The 20,112-nt window shown below is 36.6% G+C and overlaps 2 protein-coding genes across 3 annotated transcripts; one reads left to right on the top strand and one right to left on the bottom strand.

Annotated features, from left to right (window-relative positions):
- The first annotated feature begins 330 nt into the window (after window positions 1–330).
- Window positions 331–7,072, top strand: LOC135682907 (tubulin alpha-1 chain). Of its 2 annotated transcripts, XM_065197999.2 has the most exons (3): window positions 331–488; window positions 2,140–2,362; window positions 5,761–7,072. In XM_065197999.2, exons 1-3 carry the CDS (start codon window positions 486–488, stop codon window positions 6,894–6,896), a joined length of 1,362 nt encoding a protein of 453 aa, XP_065054071.1. In that variant the 5' UTR covers window positions 331–485; the 3' UTR covers window positions 6,897–7,072. The 2 variants fall into 2 exon arrangements, with proteins under 2 accessions (XP_065054071.1, XP_065054070.1); XM_065197998.2 differs by lacking the exon at window positions 331–488 and having other exon boundaries at window positions 2,128–2,362.
- A 4,369-nt stretch (window positions 7,073–11,441) lies between these two features.
- On the bottom strand, window positions 11,442–12,723 carry LOC135690337 (uncharacterized). The gene has a single exon (XM_089113057.1). It carries the CDS (start codon window positions 12,409–12,411, stop codon window positions 11,443–11,445), a length of 969 nt encoding a protein of 322 aa, XP_088969183.1. The 5' UTR covers window positions 12,412–12,723; the 3' UTR covers window position 11,442.
- Between the last annotated feature and the right edge of the window lie 7,389 nt (window positions 12,724–20,112).

Genomic DNA, 20,112 nt, shown 5'->3' with positions numbered 1-20,112 from the left:
CTCTGTCGTATCAGAAAGCCCCATGAAGAGAATCGAAGTGCATGCAAACAAGGCTGTTCTAAATTCTTATTGCAGAATCCAACGATCGATAAATTATTCAGGGTCTCAAATATTGCTTTTTCTTTGAGCTCAATCATTTTCAAAGGAACAGATGGACGTTGAGATGGATCAAATATCCATTCAAAATGAGGTCAATTTTAAACAGCAGGTGGATTTTAGTGAGTTAAATCCCTTAAATTATGGATATAGAATATTGTAGGAGTTACCTCCATAATTTGATTGGTCGATGCAAGAGTCATCATTTACAAACTGACCAATCAAAACATAGATAAGCTCTAAAGAATTGAGAGGCCTTTCAAACGTATGGCTTTATACAGTGAACAGTACAACTTATAGTTTATTTGGAGTCTTGGAAGGGATCGTCACACGCCTTTTTTAGACCTAAAGCAGCGCTATTGTAGCCGAAGATTGAAAACTAAATCAAAATGGTAAGGGGAAACAATTTCTTTAGCACTTTTACTTGACGCATTTTGTCTCTTTCATATTCGATATCTTTCTTTCTATTTTTAATCCAATTTTCAGAGTGAAAGAAAGGTTTGAACATGGTTTCGTTATTAACCATATAACAATATGAAATTATATTTATCTGCTAAATATTGATATTAGTTCAACTGACTTTTCTTCTAAAATCAAATGTTAGCAAAGTGTCAAAATTATTTTGATATTGAAAGAATTGAGATGATACGCCCTAAATGAAATTATTGTATTTTCCTGTTTCTGTATCAATGAATTTATTATTGTGCACTTAGAAAATCTTTTTGAGCATGTTGAATTGGCTTAGAGAGTCTTGGATTTTTATTAGTATGCTTCCACTGCTTATTTAGTATCAAGGCATGACATACAAAGTACTTCTTAATTTTATGTTAGAAGTAAAAACGTTTGTGAAGATGATATCCTTGATGTCAGGTGATTAAATGATTTTAGAAAGAAAAACAGTGCATCTTCAAGGACAGGCGGAATCTTCAATATTTTCGGAGGCAAATTTTTTCAAGGTGTGGTAGGCAACGTGGATAAGACTACAGCTGCTCATTAAAAATGCATAGATTATAGTCTGATTGAATCAGCGATACGGCATACAAGCTATTGACCAACGAAACATGAAAAAATAGAAAGTGCAAAGTAACCTCTCGATAAACATAAGATACCTCTACTTAAAGAATACAGACATGTTGGAAAATTAGAAACATTAATGTTTTCTATTTAAACATATTAAATTACTGATACGTAAGGAAACGCCCAAAACGTTGTTCAAATATCACATGGCGGCTTTTAATAGAACAGCTGAAAATGTGACTTTCTTGGTTTAATTGGTTTGATTTTTTGACTCTCTTGGTTTAATTTTAAGTGACAAGAAGCCTTGTTTTTGGTCAATAGAAAAACTACGGAGCAGTTTGTGTCATAGGACGTTTTGTTTGCTCATGCTGAGAACTAACAAAAGTTTAAAAGGCGCGTGCTTTGTATTAAGAATTTGGCTGTAAATGACAGTATCTTCATGTCCTTTAAAAGTTGCCTCTAACAAATTTCTAATGAAATGGTCATTGACAAGACAAACCTGGTTAAACTGATTCGATTTGTACAATTAACGTTAGTTCATCTATTTTTCTGGTTTAATTTCTATTGTTGGTCTTGCTCACATTACAAAAATTTATGCAGTTCAATTGTGTTGTCTTTTACTGTATATACTGTGAAAAATACCTTATGAAAAATTTAACTTTAGAATGGTTGAAACGGGTGCGTTGACCGAGAAAAGCTTAAGCTTTCCAATAACAGCTGTTTTGCTTTAGGGGTTTTGAGACTTTTCTCAAAGATTTTACCAAGAAAATATTTCCAGCTTAGAAGCTCTAAAGATTTCTAACCATTTTTCTGTCCCGCCTTCAGCTAAAAACTACTCTCACGTGTAGCAATGTCTGGAACTGAATTAAAAACTGGATCTTATTTATTCAAAAAATAATTATATCATAGCGTTATAGAACCTATAAAAGGACTCAATGAAGATATAAAATGAAAGATTTTCTATAAAGAGATCTTAGATTTTTTTCTATCGTCTGAAATCATCTTTATTGAACTATGTTCCAACAGAGGGAGTGTATTTCAATTCATGTTGGTCAAGCTGGTGTTCAATGCGGCAATGCATGCTGGGAATTATATTGCTTGGAGCATGGAATCCAACCTGATGGTCAGATGCCAAGTGATAAGTCAATAGGAGGAGGCGATGACTCTTTCAATACATTTTTCAGCGAGACGGGTGCCGGGAAACATGTTCCTAGAGCAGTATTCATTGACTTAGAGCCAACTGTAGTAGGTAAGGATTTTCACTAAAGGAGAGACCTTGAAGTTTTATTTGATGCACCTATATTCAAATACTTAGTGAATCAATCGAGCGCCTTAAATGAATTGGAGACATAGGAAAATGAGATGTGCAAGAGAAAAAGGAAACTTTTCCTTTATGTCACTTTCGTCCTTAAAAGCATCCACTTCTTATGTTGACTTCGCTCCACTTTTTTGAAATCCCACAAGGCAAAACTTCATTGAGCTCCATGTGTGCCAACATACATCTCTACTGCAATTTCATCTATATCTTAAATTTTCCAATATCTGCAAGACTTGTGTTTATGAGCAAATCTCGTATTCTACCTCTATTTTACCAAGGAAAGGAAAGGGCGATGATCTGCTACTAACTATTTGTTTGATGCTTGCTAACAATTAGTTAAAGCTATTTTGGCTTCATCGTCGTAACATAGTGTATCTGGATGGATTTTTACCATAAAGAAGGTCCTTAAGAAATTGCTTTAACGCTCATCGTGTGAAAATGTTGGCAAACTAAAATCAGGCATTCCAAATTTGCGAAATTAGATTTGTATGGTAAAAGGGGGTATCTGTTTTGGGTAAAAAAACATCAGGGGATAGTTCTAAAAATTCAAAATTAGGAGCTGCACAAGTCCTTATCCAAGTCCGAATCATTTCCAGTGGATGTCTAATTCTACCGAAGAGTAATAGGTTAACGGTGGCTTTAGCAGCGGTAATCATGAAAGCGGGACAAGGGACTTTAATTGGACCCCACCCTATGCAATGGATGCCTCTTTCAAGGATATACTTTTTTACATAATGCTAGGTATTAAAGATTTGATTTACATGTCTTCATAAAACTTAGATCTTATAAAGAGTTGACACGCAATTCCTTTGTGATAAGTGGGGGACATTCTAGCTTTTGTGGTATTCTCACGAAAGATTTGTTGGCAAATGTATATCCACCTGGCTGAAAAATTAAGCCTCTTTTTGATAATTGAAAAAACATACAGCGCATGCTCTGCCAGGTTGAGATTGAGATTCTTACTATTCATATTGTTAATTCTATAGTAATTTGTGTTTTAGAATTTTAAGATGAATTAACAAGACAGTTGTATACAATAGCATAACTTTTAACCAATTTCTGATTACAATGATTGGAATCGTCTGTTGATAGAAGGCAACAACTAAACGAGTTTATTGACAAAAAGATATAAAAGTTGTGTTCCCATTTAGCTTCTAAGCTAAATATTCTTAGACACATTAATGAAGTTGTTGATTGATTGATTGATTGATTGATTGATTGATTGATTGATTGATTGATTGATTGATTGATTGATTGATTGATTGATTGATTGATTGATTGATTGATTGATTGATTGATTGATTGATTGATTGACTGATTGGTATGATTGACTGACTGACTGTGATGGGTATGACTGACTGACTGACTAACTGACTGACTGATTGATTGACTGATTTATTCATTGATTGTGTTAATTTCTCTACATGTTTAAATCTTTCAACGCATTCATGTCCACCAGTACCCTGGGTACCAGACTCACTATCTATAAAATAAAATAGAGAGTCTGGTCTAGTGCGCCCCATTCTCGTTCTGGTGTGCTGATATTAACCAATCAGGAGTGAGTGTACAGATTTCTGTACGTTCAAAGGTCACAGCGAAACAATAAACTTAGCTCTGGTGTAAAACATTGAACAGAACATAACATAAATAAATGCTAGCGACTGTAACGATTTAGTTTGAAGATGCTGTTAAAACTGTACTCAAAGAATATTTTCGGCATGTTGTGGAACTTAACACAGAACAACATTGAAAGCCTTGTTTGTAGAGAGAAGAGACACCTTCGCCATATTGCCAACTGGCTTTGGAAAGTCTCTGATTTTTCAGGCAGTGCCTCTCATTACAAAGAAATTAGGCCTTGTAGTGAAATGCAGTAAATAAGAAACACCGCAAGGCGCCGAGAACAAACAACAACAAACACAAGTAAATCAGTTATGGCTAATATTTCCCCCGGCATACGGGGCTTCGCTTGTCATATTGGCCATATTTGCTGAAAGTACACACAATTTATGTGGAAAATTACAAAAGACTTGTTTTAAGTTGTATGCGAAATTTAACAATGATTAACATTTAATAACTGCATTGTGCTAACTTTAATTTCATGCTTCGCATATGCTTTTTGCTGCCAAGGCGTTTTACACCTGATTTGATTGGAATCTTGAGGCAGAAAAGTCTGTTATCACTGTATTTATAATGTCAACTTTACAGAACTATATAAAATACATAAGCTGTAAGATTTCCCAAAAATCCTCTGACTACTGAGTATCTTTGTTATTTATCCGACAGTCTTGTTTCACAGGCCTAGTCTGTTAAATAGACTTCAGTTCTTTCAAGTAAGTTCACCAGAACGAGAATGGGCCGCACTAGACCAGACTCTCTATTATTTTATATAGTGAGTCTGGTACCCAGGGTAGTCCACCAGCAAAATTGTTTTAAACAATCCACATCGTGAGCCTTACTAAAGCTTTACTTCAAAATCTGAATTGAGTTTTTCTTTTCTATGTCAATAAATTTCTATGTTGCAAATCCTTGTTTTACTCTTTTATATTCGATTGTCAGTTGAAGGCTTGGGGTAAAGCAAAACCTTATCCAAAGCTTTTTCTGCTTTCTTGAGCTATGGATGCCATCTTTTAGACTTAACAAAATGTTGTTGATAGGGTTGATATCATCTTATCTGTTCCATTTATTTACTGCTACTATCAGATTTCTTATTTGTGTCGTCCTTAGAGAATCATGGATATTTTCTCAATTAATCTAAAAAATTATTTTTGGCAACATTATTCCAAAATTATAAAATTATTTGGTAATTAAAAAAGTATTCCAACATGGAAGAAACAAAAATTACTTTCCATTTGAAAGTAACACCTTGAAAGCTTACTTTACCCGCTGGAAGTGTCCTTCTTTCTGCACTTACAGTTGTTCGATATCTTATATTAAAGCTAGTTCAAACCAACGAATTAAAAAAACACACAATATAATCTATGAGTAACTAATTTCGTATGTGTTTTGTTTGCAAAAGTGATCAAACCCATAAATTTTGAGATGTGTCTCTGTTGTCTTAAATTGAAAGATTCTTCAGATATCTGTGTTTTCACTCACGGAAAGCATACTGCAAAACATATTCATAGGAAATTCGCTTACTGAATTAGCAATAGCGTTATAACAGTAATTACATAATGTTGTATTAATATTTGCTTTTGCAGAAATTAAAACCCATATTCACTCCTGAACAATTGAAAAAATTGGCTATTTTGCAGGGCATGTAAGTTCTCCTTTTTCAAAAAAAATTCTGGATCAGTGCTACCAACAAGCATCTATTATTTTCATTGTAGATGAAGTTAGGACTGGAACTTATCGTCAACTTTTTCACCCTGAGCAGCTTATCAGTGGCAAAGAGGATGCTGCCAATAATTATGCAAGAGGACATTACACAGTTGGCAAGGAAATGGTTGACCTCGTTTTGGACCGAGTACGAAAACTGTCTGACCAGTGCACTGGGCTCCAAGGTTTTCTCATCTTTCACTCATTCGGAGGTGGAACTGGTTCTGGATTCACTTCTCTTTTGATGGAGCGTCTTTCTGTAGATTATGGCAAGAAATCAAAGCTCGAGTTTTCTATCTACCCAGCTCCACAAGTGTCTACAGCTGTCGTTGAGCCGTACAATTCTGTCCTTACGACACACACCACACTGGAACACTCTGACTGCGCTTTTATGGTTGATAACGAGGCTATCTACGACATTTGCCGACGCAACTTGGATATTGACCGACCTACGTACACCAATCTTAACCGTCTAATTGGCCAAATTGTGTCATCTATCACGGCATCACTTCGCTTCGACGGTGCTCTTAATGTCGACCTTACTGAATTCCAAACTAATCTTGTGCCATATCCTCGTATTCACTTTCCTCTTGCAACCTATGCACCAGTCATATCAGCTGAGAAGGCATACCACGAACAGCTGACCGTGGCAGAAATCACAAGTGCTTGCTTTGAGCCTTGCAACCAAATGGTGAAGTGTGATCCTCGACATGGTAAGTACATGGCCTGTTGCTTACTGTACAGGGGAGATGTAGTACCGAAAGACGTCAACTCGGCAATCGCAACAATAAAAACAAAACGTACGATTCAGTTTGTGGATTGGTGTCCAACTGGTTTTAAGGTTGGTATTAATTACCAGCCACCAACAGTTGTTCCAGGTGGAGATTTGGCAAAAGTCCAGCGAGCAGTGTGCATGCTCAGCAACACAACAGCAATTGCCGAGGCATGGGCAAGGCTTGATCATAAATTTGACCTCATGTATGCGAAACGAGCTTTTGTGCATTGGTATGTTGGAGAGGGAATGGAAGAAGGCGAGTTCTCAGAAGCAAGAGAGGATCTTGCGGCGCTTGAGAAAGATTATGAAGAGGTTGGAGTTGATTCTGCTGACGCCGAGGGCGGCGAGGAGGATGCTGGAGATGAATATTAAAATAACTGAACAATTGAAATGAAATAAAACCTAGCTTAGTATAATTTAGAAAGATTTGATCAAAATGATACATAAAGCGTAAATTGAAGCGAATTCCTGCCTGCAGATATACTACAGGCATAAGATATCAGAAGTTGTCTAAAATTGAAAGATATATATTTTTCATTAACGTTAAATTCAGTTGAATTACTATGTTATTATCTATCTACTCTAGAGCATTATGTTGATAGGAGGAAGAGGATTGAGCATGACTCGTTTTAACACAATCGCCAAGCAGTCAACAAATTATTGGGGAAGTGATAATCGCTTTAAAGGGAGACCAGGATATTTTTTACAAGTCTACTTTGTCGCTCGGTCGGTGTAGAGGTAGCTATGACAAAAGTAAACAACTTTTTTTGTCAGAGAAGGCTGACCTACTTTCTAAAGCGTCTAAAACATATTATGGGACAGTCTCGTACCTCTAGCTAGAGACTATAAAATAAACCCTGTAGTCCATTCCCGTTCAATTAGCAAAAACAGTTGCAGTGGCAGATTCAAGGGGGGCAACTAGGGGCAGCTACTTCTCTCTAACTGAGTTGAAGCAAATCTGGCGCCCCTTTTGAAGAATGAGAAAAATTTTCTGAGACCTATAGGTTAATTTATTTCAAAGATAACCTCAAAGTTAACTCTTATTCCAAAAATGGATAATGTTTTGAAAATTATCGCTCTTTGGAAGACAATAAAGGCTGTCTATAAAGTTGTGTTCTTTAGTTCCTTGCTTCATTCAAACAGTTTTCATTTCATTTTAAAATTATTTATGCACGGTAGCCCCGTCAGTCATGACTGATTTTCAGGGGGCCGTGCCAAAAACTTTACAAATTAAAAAATCTACTGAAATTAATAACGGGAAAAGGAAACTAATTACAATTATAAATAATTTTTCTCCAACTATTTACAAAAAATTTACAACAAACCCTTTATCTTGTTTTTAAAAGAAGATAAAGAGGGACCTTGCTTGGCGAACGCTTTCTGTCCATTACTGGTTTTCATGAATGGCACTAGCAAGTCAGTTTCGGCATTTCTAAGGTTGATAATATTGCAATCAGAATTTCTAACAAATAAATTTTTAATTTACATTAAATTTCCATGAAAGTAATATTCATGATTCTATTCCAATTATTTTATATTATATGAATATTGTAGCATGTTAGGTAGCCATAGCAAAAATATACCTAGTTGTAAAAAACCAACATATAGGCTAAAAGCTTTTTCGTCTGACACTCCTCAGAGCATGAAACGTCATAATAAGGGTCTGAAAAAACATGATGAAAAATTATGTAGTTACCCAATTTTGTTACATATTTTTATACCAACCAAATGTTCCTACCAACCAAAAAAGTTCTGTTTTTTATTTATTTACGCGCTCAAAGAAATCCTTCTAACATAAGAAACAAAACTGCCCCTCAAAGAGAACAGCCTCCTCGATCTTGTAGGTCTAGAAACATTGCTAAAATAAGTGATTCTGCCATCGGTCAACATCTTTTAGATAACCCAGATTGTGCAAAACTCTATAATGACGACATGTTTCGGATAATTGGCAGAGCCCGGTCGTCCTTCCATCTAGCAGTTTTGGAATCGATCTACATACAAACGAAAAAGCCGCCATTGTGTATACAGAAAGATTTCTTTTTCTCTTGGACTCCAGTGGTAATTTTTCTTTAGGCTCGCGGCACTAATTGGTCAACTATACCGGTCTTGTGCTTGCGTTTTTCTGATTGGCCTATTTCGATCCACAACTGTATATATATATTTTATATCGTGTTCTTTCGGACCCTTATTCTGACGTTTTATGCTCGGAGGAGTGTCAGACGTAGAAGCGGACTGGCCCACCAGGAAACCGTGAAATTGTCCGGTGCGCCATTTGCGCCAAATTATTTTATTTGGAAAAACATGAAAACTTTCAAAAGGCAACTAATCTTCGCAGAGAACTAAAATTGATTACAATCATCAACTGTCCAAAGTACGTTTGTATAAAAAGTTTAGCTTCACCTTTAAGTTAAGCTATATTAATCTTAACCCTTTCATTGTTTTTATAGGTATAGAAGGTAAAAACTAAAAAACCAATATGTGAATAAAAGTATAAAATCCAAAATAGAAAAATGAGAAAAAAGGAGATAAGGAGTAGTCACTACCACCTGGTCACAGCCTCAAACCCCGATGGGGGGTGGTTGTGTGTGCCCATATATGTTTTAAACAATAAGCTTGTAAGTGGGCAGAAAATGATAAAAAAGCAACTCATCAGCCAGAAACCCACGAGGGACATTTCGGGGCTTTAATTCGGTATGTCCGTTTCTCGTGGGCGCCCCTCGCAATCCTGCGTCCAGGATCACGGTTGCAAAATAAATATATACGCAAATAAAAATGAAAATTAATAATCAGTGAATGCCGTACCTTAGGTGTAACTGTGCCTCTAGTGTAATATTACCCTGGGTACCAGACTCACTATATAAAATAATAGAGAGTCTGGTCTAGTGCGCCCCATTCTCGTTCTGGTGAACTTACTTGAAAGAACTGAAGTCTATTTAACAGACTAGGCCTGTGAAACAAGACTGTCGGATAAATAACAAAGATACTCAGTAGTCAGAGGAGTTTTGGGAAATCTTACAGCCAATGTATTTTATATAGTTCTGTAAAGTTGACATTATAAATACAGTGATAACAGACTTTTCTGCCTCAAGATTCCAATCAAATCAGGTGTAAAACGTCTTGGCAGCAAAAAGCATATGCGAAGCATGAAATTAAAGTTAGCACAATGCAGTTATTAAATGTTAATCATTGTTAAATTTCGCATACAACTTAAAATAAGTCTTTTGTAATTTTCCACATGAATTGTGTGTACTTTCAGTCTACTTCCTCACTGTGCAGGCAGCGCGCTTGGACACCGCGGCGGTTAGAATCATCACGTTGGAAGTTCACCACAGCAAATATGGCCAATATGACAAGCGAAGCCCCGTATGCCGGGGGAAATATTAGCCATAACTGATTTACTTGTGTTAGTTGTTGTTTGTTCTCGGCGCCTTGCGGTGTTTCTTATTTACTGCATTTCACTACAAGGCCTAATTTCTTTGCAATGAGAGGCACTGCCTGAAATATCAGAGACTTTCCAAAGCCAGTTGGCAATATGGCGAAGGTGTCTCTTCTCTCTACAAACAAGGCTTTCAATGTTGTTCTGTGTTAAGTTCCACAACATGCGGAAAATATTCTTTGAGTACAGTTTTAACGCGCCGCATCTTCAAACTAAATCGTTACAGTCGCTAGCACTTATTTATGTTGTGTTCTGTTCAATACGGTGGCCCACAGGTGCCACGGCAAAACTTACTTTCTCACGGCAAAACTTTCTTTTTCACGGCAAAACTTTCTTTCTCACGGCAAAACTTTCTTTCTCACGGCAAAACTTTCTTTCTCACGGCAAAACTTTCTTTCTCACGGCAAAACTTTCTTTCTCACGGCAAAACTTTCTTTCTCACTGCAAAACTTTCTTTACGTGTTGTTGTGTACGTGATACTTAGATCTAATCAATGCTTTAGACGTTTTAAACTTCGCAGAATTTGCGAATATCTACATCTTCTCTTGATAATTCTTGCAGAAAGACAGCCCAGAAATGTTCTAGAATTTATCTAGGTTGGGCTAGGCTAGGCCTATATGCCTACCTCAACGAAACAGTACCGCATGCAAGGTCTTTGATTCCTTTGTTTTGAAAGCAGTGAAAAAGATCAATTCGTTGAAAATTGGCGTGCACATAAAATTCGTGCAAAAAAATTTCGTACGTGCACTTGGCACGCTCGATTGTGGCTTGTAAAAAACCTATAAATTGGGTATTGTGTTTATTATCATATCATATCGTATTACTCACAGGGTAGGTTGATGGCTAGGTACTTAATTTTTTGAATAATAGTAAAAACAATGAATAAAGAAATGAAATAATAAGCATGGGCATAATATAAGGGGAGAAAAAAGTGGTTGCCCAACAAACAACATCCATTGTTTATAAAAATTTTGCCCGACTGAATCATGGTAGATTTCTGCCTGATTATCGCTTTTTTGAAAACGTTTCAATGTTGAGAAACTACAGTTGCCGCTACAGCCCCCTTATCTCCCCAGACCCTTGTCTACTACGCCTATGTTAGAAAAGCAAAAGGAACAAAGCAATACGACGACGAGAATCCAATGTCACGAGATCAAATTTTCAAAATAAGTTTAATTTAACTAATAAATTAAATTCAAAGAAAGTTTTGCCGTGAGAAAGTAAGTTTTGCCGTGAGAAAGTAAGTTTTGCCGTAAGAAAGTAAGTTTTGCCGTGAGAAAGAAAGTTTTGCCGTGGCACCTGTGGGCCACCGTAGTTCAATGTTTTACACCAGAGCTAAGTTTATTGTTTCGCTGTGACCTTTGAACGTACAGAAATCTGTACACTCGCTTCTGATTGGTTAATATCAGCACACTCTCTATTTTATTTTATAGATAGTGAGTCTGGTACCCAGGGTAGTGTAATATTTACACATTGTAAATTTTAAGGGCGCATGATGCTTCGAGAAGCGGCTTTGTATTGATGGCCTATTTTAGAGTGTACCAATCGATCCTTGAGGTTAGGCCTTCTGGTGAGGGCTAGAACCGGTCTGGTGTCATTCCATATTTGTTTAAGATAAGCATCAGCTGAGATCAAGTGCCAATGTTTAGTAAGGACGGAACCTATATTTATAGTTTTTATGTCGAATGGGACAACAAAAGGTAGGACTTGTGGTTTTGGTGGAGGGGGCTCGAAGTTGAGGTGCTGAGGGGTGGTTTCATTGTTGGCGGGGTTTCCTGGGAAGAGGAGCTCGTATTGGGTGACATATGTCAGTTTACTAAATTCGGTGGTGATATCTTGAGATTCATAACCTCTTATGATTAGGTTTTTTTGGAGTGCTTTGAGGTGTTTGTGGAGTTCATTGTTGTCTGTGATCAAACGTCTGAAGCGAAGTGCTTGGCTGTAAATAACACTTTTTTTACACGAAGGTGGGTGGAAAGATTTAGCATGTAAAAGGGTGCATATATCAGTGGGTTTCACGAATAGGGTGCTTTCCAGGAGACCACTGTTGTTATTAAGATAAATTGTGGTGTCAAGGAAATTTATTTTTGCTCTAGATTGTTGTGCTTCAAATTTAATCGTGTTGTGCACATTGTTGGTATGGGCAAGGAATTCAGTGAGGGAAGCTTCATCATATTGCCATATCATGAATATATCATCGATAAATCGTTTCCAGAGTAGAGGTTTCTTCCCCTCGGGGGCTGTGGAGAGGATATATTGTTCAATAACAGACATAAAAATGTTTGCAAAGTTTGGGGCAAAAGGGGTACCCATGGCAGTGCCATGTGTCTGTAGATATGGCTGTCCATTGAAGGAGAAATAATTCCCTTTTAATATAAACTCAAACATTTGTTGTAGGTGTGTGGCTGGTAGAGGTAGTCCAGTGGCATGAAAATCAATTAACGCCATCATGCAGTGTAGAATACCCTCATCCAGTGGTATATTAGTATAGAGGGATTTAACATCCAGGGTACACAGGATGATACCTGGTGGAAAATTATGTCTCTCTCTAAATATAATTTGGAGAAAATGGTTGGTGTCCTTGATGTATGAGGGTATAGTTTTAACAATCGGTTTTAAAAAATGGTCCAGAAATTTGGAGAGTTTCTCAGTGGGTGAGCCACACCCCGAGATTATTGGTCTGCCCGGTATGAGGTCGTTAATCTTTGGTTTGTGTATTTTTGATAAAAGGTAGAATTCGGGGGTGCGGGGGTGGGGGCTTGGTTCAAGGAACTCATAACATTGTTGTGTGAGAAGATTCTGACCTAGTAGATGTGTTAAGAACGTTGTGATCTGGGTGGATAGCAGCTGTATTCCATCAGATTCTAGTTTACGGTAGTGGAGGGGGTTGGACAGCTGATTGTTAGCTTCCTTAAGGTAAGCCTATATATGCAAATTTGGGTTCTCTTCTGAAAATTTTTAAAAATTGAAAGATACAGTCTAGAGACTGAAATTTCAGAGCCCTACATTGATACAACTATCAAATATTGGTTAGCACTCTAGAATATTTCAAGCCAATTATTGACAATTGGCCTTTAATTAGCATATTTTAACTTTTCAATTAATTGAATTTATTTCTATTTTTTAAATTACCTTGGAATGTGTTTGAGATACCCTTTTTTGATTTCATTTTCAAATTTCTAAGCATCCATTTTCTAACTTCCAGGAAGGAAAATAATCAACAATTTTTTGTAACCATTTATAGCACTCATTAGTTGAAATAACACGAAGGTCAACAAAAAGCAGAAAGATTCGAAGCTTTTCAAAAATTTTAAAATCTAAAAAGCACAAAGTTTCTTCTGTTAAAAATGTTAACCACATGTTAATGATAACAGTTCACAGATAGTCATAAACCCCTGTTATAGCAAATATCAATTAAAGATATAAAATAAGTGTCAAGAAATAAAAAGTCAACTATGACGACAATGCTCCAAGTATTGTTCCTTGTATTTGCTGAATTCTGCAGAATGAAAGAAAAGGAAGCAATCCCTTTCATCAATACACAGAGGAATGCCACACTCAACACAGGCAAACATGGACCTTGTGGGTCTTTTTGTGTTGTCACTTGCATGCAAAGTGACGCATGTCTTTTGCCAATCCCTTCACCATGAACAGCATACAAGTTTTAATTATTCACAATAGTTTGCATTAGCTGGAAAGGAAAGAACAGAAGAGAAAAGTCCAGAGATTTGTTCGGCTCTTGTCCTTTTCCCCAGACAATAACTGGCCCAGTTTCTGCAACATTGTGAGCTGGAATAGGCTTTTAGGGGTTGCCTCCACAATACCCTTTCAAATGTGCCTCTTAATTTCCACTATCTTCATGTTCAGTAGAACCATCAATCTCAGATTCATCTTCACCAAGTTCTCTGGCATCAACTGCAGGCAAATCCAGTGCTATTTCTGGTACATGATAAGCACTTCCAGTGGACTTTTTTTATTCTAAACATAAAAAGGATTTTACATAGTAAAAAATGTAGTTTGGAAAGTTGGATATAATGTAGCTATGAGTTTCAGGTCAATGCAAAATTGGCAAACTTCAATCTACCCAGTGAACAAGCAAAAACAGGCAGACAAACAAAAAATTGAACAATCGGAAAGCTATTAAAATTGTACAATTTTAGAAAAATCCTGGCACAGTGCTTACAATAATAAATTAATACTCCCATGAAAGAATTGAAATATTAATAATGTAATCCGTAAACCTATTTTTTCTGATTATCCTCAAACATTCATTCGCTTTTACTCTTGAAACCTGCCTGCAATCTATCCGCTTCACATAAATCAGCTGATTGGAGCCAACACGGCTAGGGTCTGCAATTTACAATGCGACATTCAATTAGACATTCGATTAGACATTCACATTCCCATTTACACATTCGGAAAATTTTGGTACGATGTAGGAAAATTAGAACCGTAACAGAATTAAACATTGCACAAAATCAAAACCTCAATATCAAAGTTTGTTTCAGTAAACAAAGAATTCAAGGTGAGTCTCTCGGTTCTCTAAAAAACATCTTCAATGTGTCTGTGAAAACACTTGGCCCAGAACTGAACAATTAGATAATCCCAAAACTTTCACACATTTGCAAACAAAACTCTTTTTCTAGAGAAACAGCTCACCATCGGAGAAACATGAAAGGCAAGTAAACATATACATTATCAAGCTATTCTCACTTGAAATATTTTCCAATTCTATTGCAATTTTATTAAGAAACAGATGCGAATTTCCACAGCACTCGCGCCACAGTTTCGGTATAGAAAAACACGAGTGTTTGTAACCGAAAATATCCTAGAGTTTTGAATGAAATTTGAGGAAAATTTACTTAATCTTTATTAATACTTGTTATTTGTTAACCTTAACCTTTATCCAGAAAATTTTTTCTTAATATTGGAGTTTTTTTCTAATTTTCTCTTAATGTAATTTTGTGCATGCAGCATAATAAGTATATTTAATCATGTAGCCTGTAATTAAAAGCTTGAATTTATTATCATTGAATTGAATTAAAAGAATGTCTGAAAACAACTTATCTCAGGTGTTTTTGAAAGTCTCCTGATGTTTTGACATTCTGGGGTAAAGTTCCAGATTTGACCCCTATACTGAAGCCTCAAAAAAGGCTAAAAACTGGTGTTTGTAACTAAAAATCTCTTTGAGTTCTGAACAAAATCTAAGGAAACTTTGCAGAATGTCTTAAAACAACGTATCTCAGATGTTTTTTAAGGCCACTTGACGTTTTGAATTCCTGGGGTAAAGTTCCAGATTTGACCCCCATACTGAAGCCTTATAAAAGGATCAGCCTGGCAGACGTTATTTAGGGAGATTGACATTCGAGATCGCTGTTACACTCCCCTCACGAAAAAGTACCCGGACAGTTCGAAGATCGATTGCGCTTTCAGACGAAAACGAAACCACTTTTTAACTTAGTTTTTTGAAAATATAGTTTAATATAGTTTTTTGAAAAACCCTTCCAAAATAAACAGAGACATTAAAATGTTGCAAAACTTCTGCTCTTTTCAGCTGTTCTTGTTTTTTATTCAAATTAGAAGCCATTGCGATAGAAACGTTGTGGTGAATTTTGTTGATTCCCACAATATTTTCCAGTAAATGCTGTTAACTAAATTGAACGGCGATAGGCCTAGCCAACTTCGCAAAGATAAACACACAAGTCGATGAAGGTAATAATTCGGTAAATGTAGTCAACAGTACAGATGATAATAAGCAGGTAAGTAGCAGCAATAAGTAGAATTAAAACGGTCTTAAATCGCATCTCTCAAAGTACATACAAGTCACGTCTCAGCGTTTGTTCTTCCCGTCTCTCTCATCAAACATCAATCACTAGCAACAGAACCAAAAACATAAAGCTACTACGCAGCGTTCAAAAAATTGAAATTCCCCACAACGTAACGCAAATCAACTGATGTCAAATCACAAAGCGCAGGAAAGTCAGGTGGTAAGAAGTCAAGTTTAAATTGACCAATGAAACAGTGTAATTTTTCACAAATTCGTTCTTGAGAAACAAATATTTTCGAAAAAAAAGAAATACAACGTGTTTCCTCTCAGTTGGGAAAAATATTTGCATGTAGATGCCACCGATCGATTGTAAAACAATCATAACATTTCAACAGTTCTTAAACGTGCATATAAGCAGAAATATCTTTCAGTACTTGGTCATATAGCCACGGCATTTCTTCACAGCAGCACGTCTGGCTAGAATTGATTGGTACAAGCGTTTGATGTACTGATTTTCCCATATTTCAAATATTTTTTTGATGAGTTCAGCCGTATTTCTAGGAGGATTATCCTTCAATTTGCGTTTTATAAAACCCCACACGTTTTCAAAGGGATTCAGATCTGGACTTTGGGATGGCCATCTGAGTCGCTGGATCTCACAGAGTTGGAGAAAAATCATGGTGTATCTTGCAGCATGTGGAGAAGCATTGTCATGTTGGCAGATAAAGGGGATATTTTTGTCACCAAGAGTGGCGGATCCAGGGGGTGCAAAGGGTGCTTGAGCACCGGTCAGATTTTCAAAGTACTGTTTCTTGTACCTGTTCCTGTGCGTGTTTCCGAAAAAAGCTAAAGATTTCTACTGATTCGATGTTTTCATCTATTTTGCATGAAAAATATCCTTTTATCCAAAGAATTTTCTTTTGTTGCGTTAATGTTTACAATCGTGGCATATTCACCGGAACGAAATTCTGGTAGAATGAAAGTGCTGACCAATTAGACTGCGGATGACAATATCATCTTCCAATGCAATCCAATTGTTCCATGCTATTCCGAGCACCGGTGGGTTCGTAAATTAGAATTGTCACGAACGGAGCTAGCCAATCAACTCTTTTCTCACCGGTTCTTTGCGTACTTATATGTAACTCCGTGGGCGCAAACATAGGATTTCTACATTTGAAACTCTATAAAGCTCTAGGGTTTCCAATTTAGTCATGCAATTATCACAGGGATTCCAATTTCAAATGTGCATGACTAAAACCCTATGTTTTGTCATGCAAAACCATGCGAAGCAATACACCAATTCGACTTACGGCCTCGTTTTGAAAATTTCTCCTAACCTAGTTATACGAAAATGGTTTTTGTTACTATTTGTCCAATCATAAGGTTTTTCTTCGAGTTGCACTTCGTGGTGCAATCTCTCGTAATCTTGTCGTCCAATGACGTAATGATAGCTATACAACAAAACTTTACCCCCCTAGTCGCAAATCACGGTCAAATCCCTTATAACTTTTTATCTTTTTGTCGTCATAAAATCAATATCGCGAGCAATATCATAATGAAATCTTCCAAGTATACTAAAATCATTGCTCGCAATCCGAATCTGAGGTCAAACATTTTGTACAAAATAATTTGAAGAATTTTTCAAAATGAGGCCGTAAGTCGAATTGGTCTATAGGAAGAGCCCTGAAAACATGATGATTATTATGTTTTAGTCATGCACTTTTGGAATGGCATGACCATGACCTTGATCGCATCGTTTCCCTGTTCGTGTTCAAAAAGTGAGACTGAAGAGGAAATATGCTGCTAGTTCACGAGGAAAGGGATTTCGTGAAATGTTACCCTGCAAGAAATATAGCAGCAGAGAAATAAGGAAAAGCAACAGTTTCGTGGTTTTAAAGAATTGATGCAGCAAAATAAAAGTTGGTAGTGGAGCAGACTCTTCCTGTTGTGAACTATGTTTGCTAACACATATATTTAGGCCTATGTCAACGAGGATATGACATGCACGAACTAGGCCTACGGCGCCTGACGATAAGGCAGGCAACGCTTATATTTCAAGAAAAACAATGAAACAAACTGCGTGGTTCTAATATCATTTTGTTACTCTGCTGATAATTGGCAAGCCCAAAGTATTACATGCTTTGATATTGGCTAGTGGACTTACATGCTAAATTTCCACAATATGTAGCTTGCAATATACAGAATGAATGTTTCTAGAACTTGTTGTTAGTAGAAGAAACACACATGCTTCATTGTTGTTGCTCGTTAGAGACATGCAATGCAAGTTTGAGATACAATGAAGCATGAAATTAGTGCTGTCTTCTTTATCTTATAATGGCTTTTTTTGTTATTGATGTTGTGTGAGATGCGAGTATTGAGATTGTTACAGAGAAGAACTCTTTTTTTCTGATTATATACTGTTTTGCCAAATTAAGAATAATGAATTTAAAAGAAATGAGGTGTAGCATTAATATTGACTAGGGGGCATTTTTTTTATTTGTAAAAACAACACTATTTGTACTTGTAAGTACAATAGTTTTAAGTAAGGAATTAGGGAAGGGTCATCGAAAGTGTATTTATCTTGCCATATATCAGAGCAAAACAATTTAGACATTTTGTGTAATGTTGTAAGAATCAAATCTAACTGTGTTCTGTTATCTAAAAAAGCCTTCCTTCAGTATCTGACAGTTTTATTCAGGTGAATCCATGGACCGCGCACCAGTCTAAATGTGGGAGGGCTGAAAAGGGCGTGACCGAAATTTTTTGAGGCCACGCCCTCTAGAACACCGAAAAATGCCCCTTTTAGAAAATACTGGCTTATTTCTACTGGATTTAAACAATCTGGTTCAGAGAAAATATCAATAGCTATAAAAATAGATAAAATTAGCTTGGGGATAATAAACCATCAAGAAAAAAACCTAGAGAATGAACAAAAGGGTTCCAGTCAAGAAGAACTGCTACTACTTAGGAGTAGGAGTTTACTGTCCAATGTTACGTTAGAGCATAGTTAAAGGTTAGAGTAAACTTAAGGTTAAAAGTTTTCTACCGTGTTATTGTGAGGAAAACATCCAATCTCGCTGGTATCAGATTAGAGAACCCAAGAGCAGAAATATGAATCCAAGAAAAGGCAACTATTTGGTTTACATCTCCGTCTTTTTCAAATCTTAAACGATTACAACACTACGACGACTCCTACGTCGAACACTCTACTTTTTCTTATAAATTTATAGAATATATACGTTTACTTATGTTGCTAATTAGTTTTGAGTCACGAACTTTTAATTATAACTACCAATCAACTTGCATATATGTTAGTCAGGTGTTTATTCTGGATAACCATACTAACTTAATCAGCGGGCGTGGTATAACTATTTCCTACAACCTCGACAGATTCAGCCTAAAGCGAGGTTTCGGCGCAAATGCCACTCTAAAACAACAAGAAGAAAATACTTGCATGACTAATAAAGAATCCGACCAAATCAATTAACTAATTTTAAAAATACACGTGCTATATGCAAAATGGCGGATTCCCAACTTTTCCCCCTCCTTGAATCAGTAAATGTCCAGCATGAGGCGCGTCTTCCATTGCGCATCCCTAGCTGCGGCTCTCCGCGGACGCTGCGCTTGCTCCTGCACCTCCTCACACCTTTCACTTTTCTCACCGTCCTTTCTTGCATCCACAGCCTTGTCTCTTAAAATCTCTAAAGGATAAAGTTTTTGTACTGGTCTACAAATTCAGGTTCACCTTTCCCTGGCTTTCTTACCCTTGCACCCCTTGTCACGCCGTCTTTTCCGATAATGAGCTCCTCCACAAGTGCTGTCTTCCACATGCCACGTTTTAAATTGTCGTCATGTACTAAGACAATGTCTCTTTTACCAATCTTTTGTGCGCCTTTCCTGTCTGATTTTTGCGCTTCTCAAAGTCCAACTAAATATTCCTTGTGCCACCTATTACAAAAATGACTTAACTTGCGTGTTAAATAGCAAAATCGTTTACTCAAAGGTGAATCTTCATCCATATCATCATTATTTACTTGATAATTTATACCTTCAGATAATGAAGATACGCGACGTCCAAAAATCAAGTGAGATTGGGTTAAAACTTCTACCCCCGGTTCATCATAGTCGTAGGTCAATGGTCTACAATTCAAGGTGTTTTCGATTTCTGAGAGGACTGTATTTAATTCATCAAATGACGATTTGGCATTGCCTATTACCTCTCTTAAACACCTTTCTACCTGCCCTACCATTCGCTCAAAATGTCCTTCCCACCATGGTGACCTCTTTAAGTTGAATAACCAACGAATCCGTTTATTTTCTAAGAAATTTCTTATTTCGTTGTTCCTTTTAAGTTTTTTAAGAAATCTGGCTGTTGCCTTGAACGT

This window comes from Rhopilema esculentum, chromosome 16, assembly GCF_057945365.1.
Source record: "Rhopilema esculentum isolate cy_ngs chromosome 16, ASM5794536v1, whole genome shotgun sequence".
In the NCBI taxonomy this organism is placed as follows: domain Eukaryota; kingdom Metazoa; phylum Cnidaria; class Scyphozoa; order Rhizostomeae; family Rhizostomatidae; genus Rhopilema; species Rhopilema esculentum.
This window is presented reverse-complemented; position numbering and strand designations above follow the sequence as displayed.

Excerpts from the sequence above, each read along its gene's own strand:
- LOC135682907 (XM_065197998.2), top strand. The coding sequence starts at position 2,128 with ATGTTCCAACAGAGGGAGTGTATTTCAATTCATGTTGGTCAAGCTGGT. Across the intron at positions 2,363-5,760 it reads CTTAGAGCCAACTGTAGTAG|ATGAAGTTAGGACTGGAACT; the intron begins GTAAGGATTTTC and ends TTTTCATTGTAG.
- LOC135690337 (XM_089113057.1), bottom strand. The coding sequence starts at position 12,411 with ATGATGGCGTTAATTGATTTTCATGCCACTGGACTACCTCTACCAGCC.